The sequence below is a fragment of the Rhinolophus sinicus genome, chromosome 4 (genome assembly GCF_057876585.1).
Source record: "Rhinolophus sinicus isolate RSI-liver-muscle chromosome 4, RSI-T2T, whole genome shotgun sequence".
NCBI lineage: Eukaryota > Metazoa > Chordata > Mammalia > Chiroptera > Rhinolophidae > Rhinolophus > Rhinolophus sinicus.
The window spans coordinates 88,530,097-88,551,621 of NC_142504.1; the positions used below are offsets into that span (position 1 = coordinate 88,530,097).

At 42.7% G+C, this 21,525-nt stretch overlaps 1 protein-coding gene across 23 annotated transcripts in view; it reads left to right on the plus strand.

Annotated features, from left to right (window-relative positions):
- Nucleotides 1-21,525, plus strand: part of FHOD3 (formin homology 2 domain containing 3) — a 434,191-nt gene that overhangs the window by 276,710 nt on the left and 135,956 nt on the right. For all 23 annotated transcript variants that reach the window (XM_074340102.2, XM_074340103.2, XM_074340106.2 and 20 more), the window contains exons 9-10: nt 3,023-3,166; nt 14,165-14,403. In XM_074340102.2, coding sequence (XP_074196203.2) covers nt 3,023-3,166; nt 14,165-14,403 — 383 coding nt within the window. The remainder of the gene's footprint in view (nt 1-3,022; nt 3,167-14,164; nt 14,404-21,525) is intronic.

The window sequence follows — 21,525 nt, forward strand, 5'->3', positions numbered from 1 at the left end:
GTTCATGCCCCTGGCAACCACTGATTTATTCTCTGTCACAATAGTATTGTCATTTAAAAAATGTCACTTTATGTAGGATGTATCCCTTTGATATTGGCTTCTCTTAGTATAATGCCGTTGAGATTCCCCTGTGGTACTATGTGTATTAACAGTTCACTCCTTTCTGCTGCTGGGTAGTGTCATTGTAGATATACCACAGTTTGTTTTATCCCTTCACCCACTGAAGGAGATTTAGGTGTTGACAGCTTTAAGCTTTCACAAATAATGCTGCTGTGAACATTTGTATTCAGGCTTTGGCCACATTGGTTTTGTCCTACAAGAAAGATTTGATGGAATCAGTGAAAACCCAGGGAGAGGAAAATAAAATGTGCTTTAGGGAAGCGATGTCTTCCTCTGAGAGATGCCTGTAAAGAGTTACCTGTCACAAGCCCTGGCAAGACAAGGTCTGAGAAAAAGTAGGAAGTGGGTCCTGAGGGGTCACCAGAGGTGTCAAGAGGCATTTGCCCCACAGACTATTCTGGAGTAGTTGCCACCTTTGTCAGAAGTAGGCACCTTAGCAGGGAGGTGTCAGGGTCGAAATGGGGGGACAGGGCTCAGGGAGAGGTGGGACCGTGGCAAAATGGCTGAGCATGTTAGAGAACAGCTGTAACTAGGTGAATAGGTGAATGTATGTTTCTAGGATGTATCTATTCCCCTCCTCGTGCAGGCAGAGAAGGGAGCTGTATGTGTTTGTGGTGGAAGGCCAGTTCCCCTGCAGCCACACACAAAAGGTGGGGGTGCGCAGTCTTGGTCAAGCCAAAATTTTCACAGTGGGAATGACAAATGACCTCTTAATTCCTGCAATTCTGGGCCTGTTATTGAGTCAGGGCTCCATGAGTCTATTTGGTTCTATAGACCTATTTGTTTAAGTATGTCATGGTAATCCCTCCAACCCATCATGGTTGGGCTTGCTCAGGTAATGGGGATTAGGTCTGGAATTCAACCTGTAAAGTTCTGAGAGAAAGGACCTCCGTTGATTCTCACCAGGGAGAAAAGGAAAGCAGGGAAACACAGAGGTGAGGAGACTGCCAGAGGTTTCTCTCTGTGCCTCATTGCAGCCCCTGGACTGTTTCTAGAAAGTTTTAAATCTAACACCAAATGTCAACTCACTGCGTTCCCCAAATTATGTGTTTGGCAGACTCAGCAGTCAGTTAAGCACCTCCGATCGTTAGCCCTGCCCTGGCCTTGGTATCACCATTTCCGTCTCCTCATCTTTTAACAAGTTGAACAGTTTTCACTAAAACCAAAGGATGAGCTTGTTCTGATGACAGGCTTCTTTCAATGGATGCATACTTTTTCAGTGAGCGTTGGGAGCTGGGGACAGTTCAATGGACTTTTGTGCCTGCTAATGCCACAGTGACTCCTTGGCCTGGGAAATGTGCTTTCATACTTGGCCACTTCGGTGTGCGCCCCTATTTATTACAGCTTCTAACTGGTTCATAATCTCCTGTTCTTTATCCTGCTGGGGCCCCTAACTAATTACACTGTTGCATCCCAGATATTTTCCTTTGTTTCTGATCTCAACAGCCGTGAGCTGTGTCCTCTTTGCTCAGCATGGAAAGGAAAACGCCATTGTTTGCGTTATGAATAAAGGCATGCGTTTCAATATTAATAGCCCTAAAAATACAGGTGTTATAGAAGTTGGTGCTGTGAAATGATTCTTACAAAATTGTTGGTCTTTTTTCTTCCCAAACAAGTCACCATGTTTACAATAATTTAAAAATATATGTGGGATTTTTAGAAATCCAAAGGAAGTGAAATAAATAGGAAGTAAAGACTGGTGTCTGAATTTTGAAGCTAGAATAAATTGGGTAGAAGGGATGAGTGTGTGAGGAAAGGAGACTTAGAATAGCAGCTCCGAGCACAAGGTTTGTCTTAGGTCTTCAGTAACTTCCTGTTACCCCAGGCAAATACATCCCTTCCCTCTCAGCCTTTATCTCTCTCTTATCTCTCATTTATAAGTTAAGCACTTGTAGTAAATCACCTCAAGGGTCCTTCCAGTTCTGAGCAGAGGCCAGGTGTGAGATCATACTTGTAAGAGAGGCAAAATTCAAAGAGAAGTCAGCCTTTTCTTTCTTGGGTTACTATTATTTTTATCATCATCACCATCACCATCAGCATCGTCGTCATCATCATTATTGTCTCTGGGTTGCTTCTTTGAAATTTCTCTTTTTTTCCTAAATTTCATAGACCCAGGGGAAGCCCTACCAAACTGAAACAAAAGGGAGTCATCAAATTGTTATCACTCCAGCTGCTGGTAAATTGATTTTAACAGGAGTTTCTGATCGCTGAGCATGTTGGTTTCCTACTGCCATGTAACAAATTACCACAAATTTAGCAGCTTAAAGCAGCACAGATTTATCATCTCCCAGTTTCCATGGATGGTGTCCAGCACTGCCTCGCTGGGTCCTCTGCTTCCTTAGAGTCTTACAAGGCTGCAGTCAAGGTGTTGACTGGGGCTGGAGACTCATCTGAGGCTTGGGGTCCTCTTCCAAGCTTTTGTGGTTGTTGGCAGAGCTCATTTGCTTGCAGCTGCAGAACTCCTGGTGGCTTGCTGCGCTTCGGGGCCAGCAGGATCATCACTCTTCCAGTGTCTGAGCTCAGAGCTCAGGAAAGGCCTTCGCTTCCCTTCAAATGGCTCGCCTGATTAGGTCAGGCCCACCCAGGATACTCTCCCCTTTGATTAACTCAAAACTCAACTTCTTTGGGACCTTCACAGCATCTGTAAAATCTTTTCACCTTTGCCAGGTAGTATAACCCAATCATGGGCGTGTCCTGCCTATACATTCAAGGGGGTGGGATCTTGGGGTTGATTCTGTTTACCCGAAAGAACACTTTTCTCGAATAAGCTTGTCATTTGTCTTGCTCTGTCCCGTCTTGTGATACGCGTGGCCACTGGCACCCATGCCAAAAAAAAAAAAAAAAAAAATGCCTTGAGACAGTTCCCTAAGACATGTCTGTGTCCTGGTCTTTCTTTGTCCAGACGCTGTCAGGAGTGCCAGATCAAGACACCTTCTACGACGTCGTGGACTGCCTGGAGGAGCTGGGCCTTGCAGCCGTATCCCAGCGACACTTGAACAAGAAAGGGACGGACCTGGACCTGGTGGAGCAATTCAACATTTATGAGGTAACGGACGATGCCTTTTGGATGGCATCTCACCACCTGGACCAATGTCGAAGGCTGAGGTAAACATGCTCTGGACCCGTGGCTCTGAGTGTGGTGGAGCCGCACACCTAACCCCCCGCAGCTTTTCAAAATGCAAGTTCCAGGCTCCAGCCCGGCTCTGCTGCGTCAGGGTGGGCCCAGCAAACTGTTAGCCAGGCCTCCTGGTGATGGTGATGCGTACTCAAGCGGGACAAGCACCCATCCGGGAGAAACTTGCTGGTTTGCTTGCTTATTGATTGCTTGATTGCTGTTTTATTTTAAAGAACATGCATTCTGTCAGCAGCACTTTCATTCAGGGAGAGAGGCAGAGAGAGGCAGAGAGAGGCAGAGAGAGAGAGAGAGAGAGAGAGAGAGAGAGAATTTCTTATACTTGATATGGGTAAAAGTGGAATAGTGGACTATCAGCCAGGGTCGGCCACATAATGTGAAGGGCCCTGTGCAAAATGAAAATATGTTGGGTTGTGGGGGGGTGTGAAGTGCTGTTAGAGATACTGAACATCTTTTTCGTTTCTTTCTATAGTCTTTCTCACCTCATTATTGTGTTTTTTAATTTGTTATTTACTGTCATTATAAGGAAAGAGAAAAATTATAATTTAAAACCACTAGCAGGAATTTTATTGTTCATCTTTATTTTATGCGATGGCAGTTTCAAATACTGATATAAGAGCGTTCAACTTTTATGAAGAATCAGCAAAATTACCCAGTTTGTTGTTTGTCGCTCCTGTATGCATGTGTAGTTTGCCCCTACTGGGACAGTGGAAACACTGTACAAAGCTAACTCAGCTATTATTGCTTCACTTCTTGGTCCATGTTCATTCTGTCAGCACTCTACTTTCAACTTCTGGATGAGTAAGGAAGAACTGAAAGGAAAAGCAACTGTGAGGCTGTCCTACCTTTCCATTATTTTCTATGTTATCATTTCAGCGTAAGTGGTTGGCTAATATGGGAAAGTAACATAGGTGAGAAAGGGTAGGATGGGATCCTTGAGTTGCCATCTCTCTGTGTTAAAAGCAAGTTATGGTTTGCATGGAAAGCGTGGCCTCCAGAGCTTCTAGGGCCCCTGCTTACTCAGTCCAAGCTGTAACACACTCACCCTGAACCCACCACCAGTCTCACTGAACTCCATGTGTCGTGGGTCTACCAGCGCTCTATGCTTATGGGTGCAAGGAATGCATGCGTGTTGCACCCATTTCCTCTACACATGCACATGCTCCATTGACCCATTAGACTTCAATTACAAAACACAAGTTTAAAGTTAAAGTTAATAAGAATTTCAAAGTGATAAAACCCAAGCACAGAGCCCCGCTGATCATAAACATGGCGCTGTTGTACGGTTGCACAGGTCACGCACCCAGGAAGCAGGCCCTACTTTCGGTTACACATCATAGCTTTATGGCCTGTTGACTTGAGTTCAAATTGTTTCCTGTTGGTTAATTTTAGGTGAACTTCCCCCCTGTTATTAAAGTTATTTATCTGATGTAACTATTATCTGGATTGTAAATGAAAGTTAGAGCACATTTTGTGAGTAGCAAATTACATTCCTTGTTGCTAAGCCTCATCGTCCCAGGTTCCTCCCATGGCTAGTGGAGGACAGAACCTGGAGATATGTTTCCTCTTGGATGGCGTGGCTTTGAAAAGGAAAGCTTATTCCTCTAGGCCCAAGCTTACCCATAATGATGGAGTGAACCAGGCTATCCCTGAGGACGTTATACCTGTGGTGTTTCACTTTGTTTCCCATTTTTCTTCTCCTAGATGTCATTTACATACCGCAAAATTAACCTTTTTAAAATATTAAGTTCAATGAGTTTTAGTATATTCACAAGGTTATGTAACCATCACCACTATTATATTCCAGAATTGCTCATCACCCCCAAAAGAAACTCCATACCTATTAGCAGATGCTCTCCATTCGTTCCTACCTCCTATACCCCATGCCTCCAAACCACTAATCTACTCTCTCTGTATAGATTTGCATTTTCTTTCATACAAATGGACATTTCATATACACGGAACCAACATGTGGTCTTTGTGACTAGCTTTCACTTAATGTTTTCAAGGTTCATTCATGTTGTAGCATGTATTAGTACTTTGTTACTTTTTGTACTAATATTCTATTGCATGGATATATCACATTTTAAAAAATCTGTTCATCATTTGATGGACGTTTGGGTTATTTCCATCTTTTGGCAATTATGAATAATGTTGGCATGACCATTTGTGTACAAGTTTCTGTGTGGCTATGTTTTCAGTTCTCTTGGGTATGTACCTAGGAGTGAAATTGCTGGTCATATGGCAACTGTGTTTAACTGTTTGAGGAATGGCCAGACTGTGTTCCAAAATGGCTGCACAATTTTACCTTCCTACCAGCATATAATGAGGCTTCCAATTTCTCTATATCCACTTCATGCTTATCATTATCCATCTTTTCTTTTTAAAGGAGGGTGCAGCTCACAGTGGCCCATGCAGGGATCGAACCGGCAACCTTGGTGTTCTCAGCACCACGCTTTAACTAACTGAGCTAACCAGCCGCCCCTGTCCATCTTTTTTAATGACAGCTATCCCAGTGGGTGTGAAGTAGTACACATTTTGATTATGATTTGCATTTCCCTGGTGACTAATGATGTTGAACCTCTTTCCACGTGCCTATTGGCCATTTGTATATTTTCTATGGAGAAATGTCTATTCAGATCCTTTTTCCATTTTAAAATTGGGTTGTTTGGTTACTGTTGAGTTTTAATAATTCTTTAGATATTCTGGATACTAGATTCTTATCAGATATAAAACTTAATATTTGTTTCCCTTTCTATGGGTTGTATTGAACTACTTCTCACCTAACTGATCAGTCTTATTCATAGCAATATATATTTTAAAACCTTTCCTTTTTCCACTTATAAAAATAATATGTACTCATCGAAGAATATTTGGAAAATGCCGAAAAGTATAAAATAAAAAAAACACCATGATTTTGTTGCCATGATTAAGATTTTGGTCCGTTTTCCTAGTCTTGTTTTGTATATTTAGGTGTATGTTCTTAACTACGGAGATAAGTGTTGTGTCCTGAATCTTTATTAGTAAATATGTTAGACCCATTTTCTTTAGTCATTAAATCTTCTTCAAGAGCTTAATTTTTTTTTAAGGAACATAATGTTCTGTCTGTATACATGTAGCATGTACCATAATACATATAACCAGCCCCCTGTTTTTTCAGATTTAGATTATTTCCAAAGTTTTTGCAATTCTAAATGCTGCTCGGATGAACAGATTTATTCATAAATCTTTGTGCACAGCTGGAGTCCCAGGAGGCATATTTCCCAGCTACATGGCTCCATTGAGATCTTCACTGGGTAGAATCAGAGAGACTGACATGTAACTCACTATTTCCTAAAAGTTACTGTTATTATAAGTGACGAGATGAGGAAGAGAATAGAATTGTCTCTATATGATCTCAGGAGGAATCTGAACCGGAGCTATTTGCTATCAGAGCTTAAAGCTTCCCACACCTGTCCTTCTGGTCAATTCTTTGTGCCCTGCTCTGGGCATCTTCTCCTCTAACCAAGTCTCACCCAGTTACCTGCTTAGACCTTTGTTTCATTGTCACTGGCATGTGGTATTGGGAAGTCAGTGAGCGGTGGAAGGGTGTGGCTCCTAAAAGATAGGATAAGGTAAGAATAAAGTAAGGGTACTGAAGACGGAGAAGGACGAAACTGAAGACAGCTGGCTTACATGAAGGTAGAAGAAAACTTTCCCCAGTACATATATCTCCCTTTTTTCTTCCCTCCTTTTCCTCCATCAGAACTCCCATCTCTGATTCCACATATCAAGTGAAATCAAATCTGCCTGATACTCTGCTCACCCAGGGGCTTCGATGATCACAGCTTTGGATTCTCTGTGGTCCCTGTGTGTGGTAAGGCAGCAAAATGCAGGTGAATTTCCCATTAGTGAACCAACGGGGAGAGAATTTTGAAAAGTAGCCTGGATACCTACCTCAGGACACTCCTTCCTGTTTTAGGGCACACCTTCTCTCAGTGTGTTTGCTGGGTCCTTCTTCTCTCTCCCGTCCCTTTCAGTGTTGAGATTTTTTTTTTTTTTATCAGGCCTGCCCCATGATTTATACAGTGAGTTCAGCAGCCTTAGAGACTGGTACTGATATCTTGACCCTGAGCTTTCTGCCACAGACCATGACTGCTGCCCCTCTGCCTGCTTATCTTCATTCATTTGGGACCCACAGACTCTGCTGGGTCTGAACATACAGAGATAGACGATCTGTTGCTTTCCTTCTGTAGTCTAAGACAAACAGCTAGCGGATTCCCCCAGCAGCTAAGTGTAATAGTGCAGAGGGACATAGAAGGTGCCAGGGGAGCTCTGACTATTTGGGACGTTGCCACCTGGAAGCTTCACATGACATGCAACCAGTCCTAAATGAATCCTTTGTTTTTCTCACCTGACAAAAACAAAAATCCTGTACACTCTGTTCCTTTCTCCACCTCTACAAAGAACAGAGAGTCTCCCCAGTTACAAACCTGGGGCTATCCTGGACTCCTTTCTCTTTCCTCTGTCCCCATGTTCAAAAGTCTGATTGCTGAAAACTGTACTTTTTTTCTCCATTCCTCCAGCTTTGGCACTCATCGTTTCTTGCCTGGATTATTGCAATATCTTCTCATTCATTTGTTCCTCCATGAGTTGGTTCATTCAACAGAACTTCATTGAGCACCTACCATGTTGCCCCCAAAATAAGACCGGGTCTTATATTAATTTTTGCTCCAAAAAATGCATTAGAGCTTTTGTTCAGGGGATGTCCTCCTGAAAAATCATGCTAGGGCTTATTTTCCGGGAAACACGGTAGTACGAGGTCTGACAATTACGCTTGCGAACTTGTTGCACCAATGTCGCTAATCTTTTTTGATATCAGAGGGATTATTCATTATGAATTTGTACCAACTGGACAAACAGTTAACAAAGTTTACTATTTGGAACTGATGAAAAGGCTGCAGGAAAAAGTTAGACGACCTCAACTTTTCATCAACAATTATTGGCTCTTACAACATGACAATGCACCAGCTCCCATTGCACTGTCTGTGAGGGAATTTTTAGGCAGTAAACAAATAACTGTATTGGAATACCCTCCCTACTAACCTGATCTGGCCCCAATGACTTCTTTCTTTACCCAAAGATAAAAGAAATACTGAAAGGAAGACATCTGGATGACATTCAGTACATCAAGTGTAATATGACGACAGCTCTGATGCCTATTTGAGAAAAAGAGTTCCAAAATTGCTTTGAAGGGTAGACTAGGCACTGGCATTGGTGTATAGCTTCCCAAGGGGAGTATTTTGAAGGTGATCATAGTGATATTCAGCAATGAGGTATGTAGCAATTTTTCTAGGATGGGTTCGCCAACTTAATTGTCAGACCTTGTGTCAGACACTCTTCTAGGCCCTGGGACACAGCAGCAACTTAGACAAGGCAAGGCCACTGCCCTGAGGGAGCACACATTCTAATGGGGTGCAGACAGTGACCACGTAAATGAATAAGCTGAGAACCTGAGATGGTGAGCATGTCTATGAAGAAAAGAGACAGGATGAGGTGGGGATAAGAAAGTGAAGTATGGGCCAGGAAGGCCCATCTGAGATAACGGCCTAAAGAGCGACAGTGACATAGAGAAGAGGAGTGGAGGAGTTCGAGCTTGGCAGGTGTGAAGGGTCGAGAGGAGGTTGGTATGACTGGAGGGGTAGGACCTAGGAGAGCAGCTGAGAGCAGAGCAGAGAGAGGTTGGCATCCTGCAGGGACTCGGTCTCTTTGGGCTGTCTCTGCTCTCTCCTCCTTCCTAACTCTCTGCAACTGAAAACAAAGTGATCCTCCTGAAAGTTAGTTGGGACTGTGTCATTCCTCTGTTGAAGAAAACAAACAATAGTGAGTGAGTGAATGATGAATGAATGAATGAATGAATGAATGAATGAAAGAAAAACCTTTGCATGAAGCCCCAACTCCATGAATTGGTACAAGGGGCTACACAGTCTGTGGCCATTGTGCCCTCTGGCCTTTTCTCTGGCCATTCCTAAAATGTCTCTGAAGGTTCAGCCACATTCAACTTCTCCTACATGTTGAATGTGAAAGGTAGGTCTTGAGGAGCTTTCCTTTATCCATTCTCTGTTCTTTGCCTGGAGTGCTCTTCCTTCCCATTCTCTTCTTGGCAAACTCCTACTCCTGCAAAAGTCACCTCAGGTGTCCTCTCATCCAGAATATCTTCTTGGCAACGTACAAGGAGCTCCTGTTGCTTGTCCCCTGGCCTTTGATCATAACCCATGAAAAAGCAATTGCTTACATCCACACCTCGGACTGAAGAGGCCTCAGCGTGTACTTGTCTGTCTGTTTCCCTTTGAGCTATTATACGTCATATGTTTCGTCCCTCTCTCCCACTGCCCAGCAGCACAGCTGCCCGGAGTAGAAAATCAGGAAGTATTCAAATGAAGGTCTCTTTTAATATCACATGTTTTATGACACTGTTTGCCAGATGCTGGGTTGAAGGAAGGGCATCATTTAATCAGAAAGCAGCTAACCTTAGAGGGAAGATGCCCTGACTAATAACTCAAGGTGACAACGGAGTGCTTTAGATATCAGGCAGAGTGAGGATTTTTATTTTGTTCTGAAAGTTAATGTAGTTTATCAAAAATATTTATTGTCACAGGACAACTGAGTTCATTATATGCAGAGGCAGCAAAGAGGCCTATAAGCAGAGCCAATATATTTGTCTATGACTGTTTTCAAGCAATTGAAGAAAACTTGGTTGGGCTTCTAGAATTCTTCCTAATAGTGGAGGACGTCTGGTGACCATATGTCCTGAACTTTCTGGGGACAGGCCCAATTCCATGTAATTTAATTCCATTTTAGAAAGGTGATTTAATCTAGGTTTCATTCATTTACATTTTTAGAGCTTCATATAATTTTTCAAACACGTAAATTCACAAATCAAAATAAAAAACCTCTTGTCAGATTATGTGTTCTAACTTTTGATTCTGAAATTGTGGCCCTAGTAATGGGAAGGGCATCTTAAGGTTGGAGATTTTGGGGGTGAGGGGTAATTGGTACTTTTAGGAATGATTAACTAATAGGTCCAATCTCTTAAGATCCTTCCTTGTCATCGGTGATAGAAAATGTGTATCAATTGACTCTTGTGGCATAAAATATATACCAAAAATTTAGTGGCCTGAAACAGCAAGTATTGCTCGTGATTCTGTGGGTCAGAGATTCAGACCTGGTTCAGCTGAGACATTCTCACACAGCTGCAGTTATCTGGTGGCTGGACTGGGGCTAAATGATCTAAGATGGCCTCACTTACCTGGTCTGGCATTTGATGCTGCCTGTTGGCTGGGCTATGTGACTTCAGCAGGCTATGCCACACTTCTTCACATAGTAGCACCATGTCAGAAGGGCAAGTCCAAAAGCACAAACATACAAGCCTCTCTTTGCATCATGTTTTCTGATGTCCCATTGGTCAAAGCAAGTCACATGGGTAATCCTAGACTCAATGTAGGAGGGGATACACAGGGTGAGAAAACAAGGAGGCACTGTTACAGTCTGCTACAACCTATCGTCAGCATCATTTCTTCTTACAATGGTACCAGCACTGGTACCCATTTCACCTAAAAGCTGAATCCAGTTGTATACGTATGGATTAAAAAGATGTGGGATGGCAACATGGAAAAGAATCATATCTGTCATGTCAAGATGGCTGCCTGTCATGGATGTTAGTAGTGATGTAACGATATAAACTTAAAGAAAGGTTAATAGCTTTTGGCCTCCATCAAGAGTGTTCGGATTGTTGGAAATTTGGTAATAATTAAGAAATTATTTTAAATGGGAAAGTGTATGGTGGTTGTGGTTTTTAGAAATCCTTATCTTTTAGGGATATACACTGAAATATTTACATGTAAAATGATGTGATCTTGGATTTACTTCAAAAAATACTGGCTCTGTGGGGTCGGGGGCAGGGAGTGAGGTGAACATGTGACAAGACTCGCCAGGAACTATCGGTGAATTACATAACTGTTGAATTATCATTGGTGATGAGCACATTCACAGTCTCTGTACTATTCAACGCACTTTGTGTATTTTTGAAAATTTCCACAATAGAACGTTAAAGAGAATGCTGAGATCATTCAGTGGCCTCAAAGACTGGAGGAGGTTGTCACAGATGCCACCTTAAGCAGCTCCTAACTGCTTTCTCAGTAAGATTGGGTAGGGTGTGCAAGCAGTCAGTGCTGTATTCTGGAACCTGCTTCCTCCTCATCTGGTTTTTAGTTTACAGTGTTTCACATGTAAGTAATAGAGTTAGAAGGTATTTGACAAGGGGTCTAACAAACAAATCACTCCAATACTTGGGTGAGATTAGGGGTCTTTCAGGGTAGGGTTGATCTCACCTTGTGTTCTCATGGACGACACGCATTGCACTTGTAGTTAATTAGATCTGACACCACAGATTCTGAATATGTCTCATAGTGAGTGCTGTTCTCTCCAGGTGTTTTTCAGCTCTAAGTGTTCTTGACTCTAATCTGTAGGGCTCCCTAGCATCTGAAAAATTTGGAACTGCCACTGTAGGCTTATATGGGAAAATGAATTCTCTCTTCCTGTCATCAGCAGACCCTGGTAAATCTAGGATTCTTCTTGTAAAAACAAAATCACAAGCAAACACCAGCCCCAGATTTCATGTGACACTGTTCCTGATTGCCAAGCCCAACGTTGCCATTGGCTCTACTGGGATTCCGTGCCCCATTCACCCCTTCGGGCACTCTTCTTTCTTTAAGGAGGTGTTTTGTTGAGGATCTGAACTTTAGAAAACTCCCATTAAATTCCATTTTATGATGTTGCTTTGATAATTTTTCTAGGTTTGTCTTTTCGTTTAAATTCTGGTTATCTCCATCTTCCTTGAAAAAAGGCAGTTAAAGTGGATTTCACTTTGTACACACTCTTTGTGCCTCTCTGAATGGAACTGAGCAGAATGCTATTTGATCCTTGGATCTCTGAGGTTAGACAAGGAATTAGAAATGTCTGAACTATACTTTAGCCCCTAATCTTATCATTCCAAATGTGCACTTAATAAGAAGCAGAATCAATACGTCAGGTCAGAATAAGTTCAAATGGTCTAGAATTTTTATATCTCAGAATGAAGAAAAAGTAATTGGCCAGAAATAGTTAAAAATACTGTCCTTGCTTAGGTACATAATCGTTCTCAAACTTTCCCCAGAGAATGCCATTTAAAGTGTTAAAGTGAGATGATAAATGTGATTAACCAAATGCATAATTTCTTTCTTAGTTTTTGCAGTTATACTGGAGAGGAACCCCCCAGGAAACAGACTTTCCAATGAGATTTTATAACAGTAGAGCTTTTTCTGAGCTTACATCAATTCTTACCTGAAACCTCCCAAAATTATATCTGGCTAGTAAATTCAGGGTACAAAATTGTCAAAATATTATTTGATTGCCTTTATATATTTGAGAGTTTCTTATAAAATATATTCAGCACATAGATAGAAGAGTTTTCATTAAATGGATCTGATCCAAAAGCTAGAGCTGGAGGAAACTGGAGATGGGGCAGATAAGGAGTGGATGCACTCTTGTGAAATGGGCCACCTGTCTTAGGTGCTTATTCCTCTGAGCTGGCATGGGAATGACCAACTGGGCCTCGACTCAGTGAAGCCCACCTTGCTAGATGAATACAGCTGTCCAAAACTTTGGACATAGGGGACCACTGATATTGCAGTAGCCAGATTTTCTGTAGATAGCTGATATTAAGGCCATATTGTATGATTACCTCTCTGGGTCTTTATATTCTCCCTTCTCATATCAGGACAAAGTTGTGAAATATGACCGAGATCACTTGCATCTTTGGGGACATGAGTCTCTGGGACCCATGGTTGCCAAGTCAGAGAGACTGCTGGACTTTTGGGGCCTGGCTCACCTGAACTGTGAGGTGGTTGACCCACCAGTTCTGTGCCATGGAGGAATTTGTGGGCATCCCAGGTCCCTTCATCTGAGGGCATAGTTTGGGGAAGGATGGTCATATTATTAACAGGCACAGGGAAGACCCTGTTCTAGCTGCTTAACATAAGTTATCCTGACATGAGTTACTCTTACTACAAACCTGCAAATGCAATACTATTTCCCCCATTTGCTGAGCTAGAGAGAGGGCAGGTTATTTGCTGCAGGTCACACCTGGCTTGTTAGCAGCATAGCCAGCTTGCACACAAAAGTTTAGTGAACAACTTGTGCTCTTCTTACTGTTGATTACTGTTGAGTTTTAGAGAAGGTAGGTGTATAAAAAAATAAAGAAGCTGGAGTCACAGATGAGTATAGTCCATGTCTGGGAAGAGTGAGCATGGATGAGGAGCAGAGCTATGCAAAGCACAGACGGTTGGTGTTGATGTGAGGCGAGCAAGCTGCAGAGTAGGATCCAGGATAGAGTGAGATTAGGGATGGTGGAGCTGGGTCTCTGGACAGGGCACCAGGTAGGAGCAGGACCAAAATATCCCTTGGAAGAGGTTAGGGATGTGGGGGTGTGGTTGGTGCCAGTTGGCTCCGGTTTCCACATGAAAGCCTAAGTGACAAAGTGTAAGCCAATTATTCTTCTGCACAAATTGCATCACTTTTAAGAGGAAATTTTTTAAAAACTCTATCCTAGAGGTCAAGTCTATTTCAGGTATATATTTTTGTGACTCGGGTATGCAAGCTGTCTAGTTACTCATTTGATTGGGTAAATACACAATAGCAAGCATCTTCCAGTTTACAGACTGCATGTTGGGACTTGGGTGGTTGTGAAGATCTTGCAGAGAAGCTGAGGCTGCAGGATGGGAAAAGACACTGTTAAGGCCTCATTAGGGTGAGCCTGAATTGCACAGTCACACCTAGGGGCTATGAAAAGGATGTCAAATCTGACCTTACACTGGACGCTCTCTGCTTTTTCAGGTGGCACTCAGGCACGAGGATGGCGACGAGACAGCTGAGCCGCCCCCCAGCGGGTGCCGGGACCGGAGGAGGGCCAGCGTGTGTTCCGGTGGTGGGGGCGAGCACCGGGCCCTGGACCGCAGGCGGAGCCGCAGGCACTCCGTCCAGAGCAGCAGGAGTCCTCTGTCAGCTCCCACCAGCCCCTGCTCCCAGTCGGCTACTGGCTTCAAGCCCAGTCAAGTGCGAGATCTCCGTGAAAAGTAAGCATGAACCCAGCCATGAGAGGGGCGCAAGGATACAGGAAAGAGGAAGGGCAGCCGCAAGCTCACGGGTGCCCACTACCATCCCTGCCACACTTGCTCCCCTGCTTCTTCTCCACCATTCAAACACCAACTCAATTCCCACAGAACTACCCAGGACGAGGTGGCCCTGGTGACACGCACCGATTTGATTTTACAAACCCTGCAAACTTTTCTTCACCTACGTGTGTTTTTATATTATTTAACATCTCAGTATCTGTTCAGAAAATCTGTGTGTTACCAAACGAAAAGGAATCCAAAACACAAGCTTTGGCCTAGAAATATGGGATATGCCACCACATAAATGTGAATTGTAAGAGTCTCGATATACTCATGACAATGCATAGTTGAGGTTGAGTTAAGTAGAACAAAACTGTCTCAGTTTAAAATATACACATATAAATACAAGATACATAATTTTATATACATGTAAAATTTCAGTAAGTACTAATACCATCTTTTATTCAGTCGGTCATACAGCAAACGTTTTTATTAAGTGTCTGTTATAGTCCAGGCCTCTGGAGCAATGAAGATATATACATACACACACATATATATCAAAATCAATGAATATGTGTGTGTGTGTGTGTGTGTGTGTGTGTGTGTGTGTGTATTTTTATATATAAATGTAAAAGGTATGATCTCCGTTCTTATGAACCTCACATCTGGGTTGGGAGAAAGTAAGAATGAGGAAAGTAGATAGGAAGAAATAGAAAGATGGACAATCCCATACGAAATTATCTATACCGGGGATGCCAAAAAGCTGTACACATTTTAAGAGATGTCATCTATGTATTACTTTTCGAAATTGAATTGAATTGAAAGGTATCAGTGTGTAGTATGACATTCACTCAAAAGATGGCGTTAATCAAAGGAATGCTAGCGTCATACACTGTATTACAATTTTAATACAGTTTTTTCCTTTCTTAAAATGTGTATACATTTTGGGGGCATCCTCTGTATAGTCGAAATATAAAGTTTGACAAAATCCATGGGAACTCAGAAATGGTTCCATAAAACACAGATGCAACAAAAGGATGGCCATGCTGCTCAGGGCTCTTCCCAAGTGGATGTTGTCCATTCGCTAGGATGATGGGGTTCTGTGGACCAGGCCAGTGCAGCCAGGGCCACAGGGGTGACTGATAAACCAATTGCCAGTGCACCACTTCCTGTACCAGCAGGGTGGAAGCCCTGCTCGCGTCATTTGGCTGGAGCATTTTCCCCCATGAAGATCTATGTGAGACACAAATGTAGGTCAGGAGCCCTTGTGGCAAAGAACAGAACTCAGAGTAAGTTGGATGACCTTAAGATGATAGGTGGTCTCCATTCTAAGGGACCACCTACCCCCACCATGACTGAAAACTGCCCCGAGAAGTCTAGTACTCATGGAATCACTGGAGTATGAACTAGACCATGCCTTTGGGTGGCTCCTACTGCAGAAGGAGGGAGGAGGAGAGCATTAGTTTGAGAGTGAAGTACAAGGCGTGGTCCATGTTGACACCATTCTCTACCACATACGCCTCCATCTACAGGTTTTTCAGTTTCTAATAGTCTGTGTACAACAAACGCTGTTTTCGTGAAAAGAAGACCAAAACTTCTAAACAGATTGAGGAAGGAGAACGTCTACCATGAGCATTGCATTTTGTGAACTAAGACCTTTCAAAAATGCAGGCAGTGCTCCAAGGGTCCTTGAAATTCTCTCTAGCACTGCTTCTCACTCATGCATGACAAATTAACATGGAGAGAGTTGAGGAAAGTACACAATGGGCTGAAAAATCTGTGTTTAAAACTACCAAAGATGCTGAGGGTAGGAGTTAGGAGATCTTGTCAGCAGCACTTGGTGATCTTTTGCTCTGTCAGACTTGTGTCTTGCTTGTTACTGTTCTGTTTCTTGCTGTTACACTTTTCAAAGGTCCCTGTGAGTTCAGGTGACAATGCCTTGTGATATGTTGGCAAAGGTAAGAGCAGTGGAGTGGATGATCCTGGGCACAGTTTATGGTTTCAAGGCTTGGTGGGATCTGGAATGGGGAGGCCATAGGCGCTGCTCTGAATGCTGCTGTCTCAATCTTTTCAAACAGGGCTGATTTTTCACTGTACCGAAATTATTACTTTGATGTAAATCTCATAGCACTTATTTGAGAAGAATAACACTTTCCAGCTTGTAAAGGCAGATAAGGTTTTACAAGTTGATGGTGATGAAGTGGTTTCATCCATTAGGCCTTTTGGAGAGGTTTTGCCCAATGGTCCCAAAACGACAGTACAAGTTTGGCAGAAGTAGGAGTGGGATAGAGGGAAAGGGTGACGAGAAGCAAAATTGGAAACGATCTCTACATACATAGCTTAGTCACCTGCTCAACATCTGTGCCTCCAAACATTACCTTAGAATCAAGTAGTTCATTGTGTTTGATTCCCTATAGACCTTGAAAGACACACAAACATGCCTAACCTAGATTACTCTTCATCTACCTAAACGTTCTGGCCCGACTTACTGCCAATTTGTCGCGACATGCTGCCACATAGGAGGAATTTTAGACTGGATTTTTATAACTCTGTGACCCAACTAATGCCAATACTTTTGAAAAGAAGATAAAAACAGGTTAGAGGCTAGAAAGAGATTCATAATATCCTAAAATGTATATGGTACTCTGCACTCAGATGCCCGTTTTAATATCATTTGATCATTATATCATTCAATTCTCACAATGAGCTTCTGTAGGATCCAGGCAGGACAAGGGTCATTATCCTCCTTTTACAGATGAGGAAACCGTCAGGGGGTTGGTGCCTTGGGATGAATTGCAGGACTAGGGGGCTGAACCATGGGTTAGTTAAGCCCAAGCCTTTGGATTTTGCTTTTCAATGTCCGAATTGGACAAAACCACTTCCTAACTAACCATTCCTAAACATAGTCATTGAGTGAGACTTGCACTTCTGACTTTTTAGACAGGGAATTTGATTTACAAGCCATGTATGTGTATTTCTATTGAGGTGAATAGACGCATTCAAAGAGAGTGGAAAAGGGGAAATATTTCCAAGTCTCCTTATAGACTTAGACCACCTGCTAGGCTATGTGCTTTAATTCCAAGGGCTAATAAGACTCTAAACTCATATTGCTTTGCTTTGGTTTCTGAAGAAATAGAATCTCCACATGAAGCATTTACCAAATGAGGTACAAGTTTATTGGTCATTTGTCACCTGAAAGTATCTTTTATGACAGTGTGTGTTTCATCTTTGCACTTAAATTTACAGATTTGATTGGAAAGAAGAAATATGTTGACACTTTCATTTTTTACCAAGAAAACTTTATTTTTAGCATCTATTCAGCAAAAGAGCCAGCGTCTCTGGTTTAAATTGTAATAGTATATAATCTTAGGACTAAAAAGTCTTCAAGGTTGTCTAGCCCAGGGCAGGAGCCCTTTCTGTGTATTTCCAGGCTCAGGCACTCTCCTCTCTGAGGCACCCCATTCTAGCCTTGAATTTTTCTGTTTGTTAGGAAATTCATCTGACCTAAATTTGCTCCATAATGTTATAGCTCTATAATTGCTTAGCATTCTGTTATATGGATAAAATTTATTACGCATATTGTTTTCCTATGGTTCTTACCTCTGTCGACACACAACCAGGTCTTCTTCCTGCTCTGTCTGTCAGTCTTTCTGATACTGAGCATCGCATGGGATCTAATATATGAACTTTAAATTTCATCCTGCTGATTTCCACACAACATTCCAACCCATAGAGGTCATTTTGAACTTCATTCGGTCACTGCTGTTAGCAGTTGTGCCATCCAGCTTTCAGTCATGTGTATATTTTAATACGCGTGGAAGAGTGACCTGGCGGGTAGTAGATGATGACAACTGCTTTGGACTGGATGGTACAGACTACTGCCACGTGCCTCAAAGGCAAGGGTCGGAAATTTTCTCTGTCAGGAGCCAGATAGTAAATATGTTAAACTCTGTAGGCCAGACAGTGTCTGTTGCAACTGCTCAACTGAATTCTGCCTTTGTAGCATAAAAGCAGCCAAATCAACAGGTAAATGAATGAGCATGACTGCATTCCAGTGAAACTTTATTTATGGACGGTGAGATGGGAATTTTACATGTCATGAAATAGTCTTTCGAATTTTTTCCAACCATTTAAAAATGTGAAAACCATTCTTAATTGACAGATTGTAAAAAAGCAGGTGGCAGGCCAGATTTGGCCTATAGGCTGTAGTTTGCCAACCCCTGTCCTAAGGGTCTGGGTTGCTTGAGAGAAGGTGAGGAAAATGGCCTGGAATTGACAAAGAGGAGTATGTAGGGGATGAGAAAAGAACCCATCCTGCTGTGTGAGAGGGCTGTAGGGAACAGTGTCCTTCAGTTCAGCATTCGAGCAAGGAATATTCCATGAAGAGATCCATACTCGAGGGGATTTTGCTGATGCTTGCTCATGAGTTCCCATGGCCCAGTGGAGGATTGAGGGGGTTGGAGAAGCCAGGAGATGAGTCGAGCAAGGGGATATAGGGCCAGGTGGGAGAAAGGATGTCTGGTGCTGAGTCTGGAAAAGGCTGGGCTGCTCAGGGAGGTGGAGGCAGGCTGGGAACAGTCCCAGTGGTCCTGTAAGGCAGTGGTTCTGAACCAGAGATAATTTTGTCCCACAGGGGACATTTGGCAGTGTCTCGACACATGTTTTGTTGTCATAGCTCAGGCAGGAAGTGCTACTGGCATAGGGTGTGGAGAGTCCAGGGGTGCTGCTCAATAGTCTACAATGCGCAGGACAGCCCCCTACAACAAAGGGTGATCTGTCCTAAAATGTCACTAGTGTTGAATCTGGGAAACTCTGCCTTAGTCGAAGGCAGGTAGTTGGTTCCAATTTCTACTCCTTTCTTGGCATGTTGCCAGGGTAGGAAGTGTTTTGGCTATTGGAAGGGGGTAACTTTCTCAGAAGCACATGGAACTCCAGGGACCTACCTTTAATGCTCATGTGCATGGGTCAGAATTTACTTCTATTCAGAGAATATAATTCTCAAATTTATGGGCTACCATGTAGGTAGTACAGTAGGTCCTTTTGTTTTTGTTTTAACTCCGTTTAGCAAAATGTTATGCTTCAAATTCTCAGAGAATGTGCTGAACCCTCTTTGGGAATCAAAGGCTTCACTAATCTCATGCTTTTCTCAGTAACCAAAATGCCCAACATATCCAATTCGAATCAGCTTCATCACATTCCCAAAACTGATAATGGAATATGACACCAGCATAAACAAAATGGCAGAATAGAACCACGGTTATATAACAGAAGGTGTGCTATTCTGCAGCGGGGCTCAGGAAGTGTGTAGAGGAATAAGCACACAGGGGACCAGCTCACTAGAACCATCTCTGTCCACCCAGTGTTCACAGATATTCAAGTGCAGCCGAGGACTCAGCATTGAGAAGGAGTGATGGACCCGCTCCTCTTGGCTGGTGTGGTATCATCAACTCGTGGTCAAGATGTAACAACATTAAATTCAGGAATTGCCATTTTATACTTACAGTTAGACTAGGAATAAAAATAAGGAAAAGGGGCTTAATATATGTTACATAGAAATATTCATTCTAATACATTGAAAGTGATAAGGAAGTAAAAAGGCTGATGGGGGAGTCAAGCGTGTGGCCAGGCCTTGAGCTTGCATTTGGAAGGGAATGGACACAGTAGTTTGACCCAGATATACTTCACCCTCAAGCAGCAGAGAGAAGGTGTGGTCTGGCCCCAGCTGGTCCTAAAGAACGGGAAACCAGGAGGGACGATGCCTGGGTGGGTTACAGGCCATGGGTACTGACCAGACAATAGGCAGCCCACCCGTGCTGCAGGGACCAGAAGTCTGGCAGGGTATGTTGTGGGGATGGAGTGTGGACACCAGCCTCAGAAGCTCAGTCTGCACCTGCTGGCGGAGAATAGGCCACAGCTCCTAGGGAGCAGAGGAGCGCTCAGTCTGCGCACGTCCTCACCAGAGTGGCCTTTGGAGTCATAGTATAGGACATAGAACGAGGTATTGAAGTATGGAAGGGGGTGCTCGGCTCCATGCCTAATAGCCATGTGTCAGTTTAGATCTGGCCCCTGATACAGAGCAGGCACCGAATAAATAGCAACTCTTTATATTGTCAAATAAAAACCTTATAGGATTTAAAGATGTGGTACCAACTCTGTGATGTAAAGTGGAGAATAGTTGGATCGTATAGTCCAAAGATGATTATAACCATAGCAGCTGCAGCAGTAGCTAATCTTTACTTATGTATCTGCCAGGTAGTATGCTAAGAACTTCATTTTGCACCATTACCCCGCAAAATAGGTACTATTATCATCTCCATGTGACAGGAGGGGAAACTGAGGCACAGGGCGCTGAAGTAACTTGTCCAGAGTCCCATAGCTAATATGTGGTGGAGCAGGAGCTGGTTTTAGAGTTCAGATGATTTGGCTCCAGAGTCCCTGACCGTCACCATTTTGTTACACTATTTTTTTTCCCCTGTGATGCTGTAGATATAAAACAAATACACATATAAGTGGGTATTTGGTAATTAGCACATAATTGATAAATGCATGTTGCCATCTTTCTATATTATTAGTTCCAGATTTCTCATGTCAGTACATTTTAAAGAATTATTGCTTAATGCACCATTATATGGAGGTACTGTCATTCATTTTGCTTGATTCTAGTTTTTTCCTAGTACCAAACTTGCTATAATGAAATACACACATTTGTGTACATATGTTAGCATTCTTTTAGGAAACATTCTTAGAAGTGGAATTCTAGGCCAAGGGACATTGACATTTTAAATATTAGTATCACCACATAGCTCTCTAATAATGGTATACCAGTTTGCTGTCCCACCATCAGCGTGTAATTGACCATTTTCCCACATCATCATCAGCACTGGGTCATAAGAGTTTTTTGGAAGTTTTGTAGTTCTGAAGAGTGAAATGTGCCTCAGCATTTTTAATTTGCATTTTCTATTACTGCTGAGGTTTTTCATCTTTAATTGCTGCATTGACTATTAACCTTTCCTTTTCTGAGTATTGTCTGTTTACATTCTTTGTTCATTTGTCTCCTGAATGGTTTGTCCTTTTTAATTGATG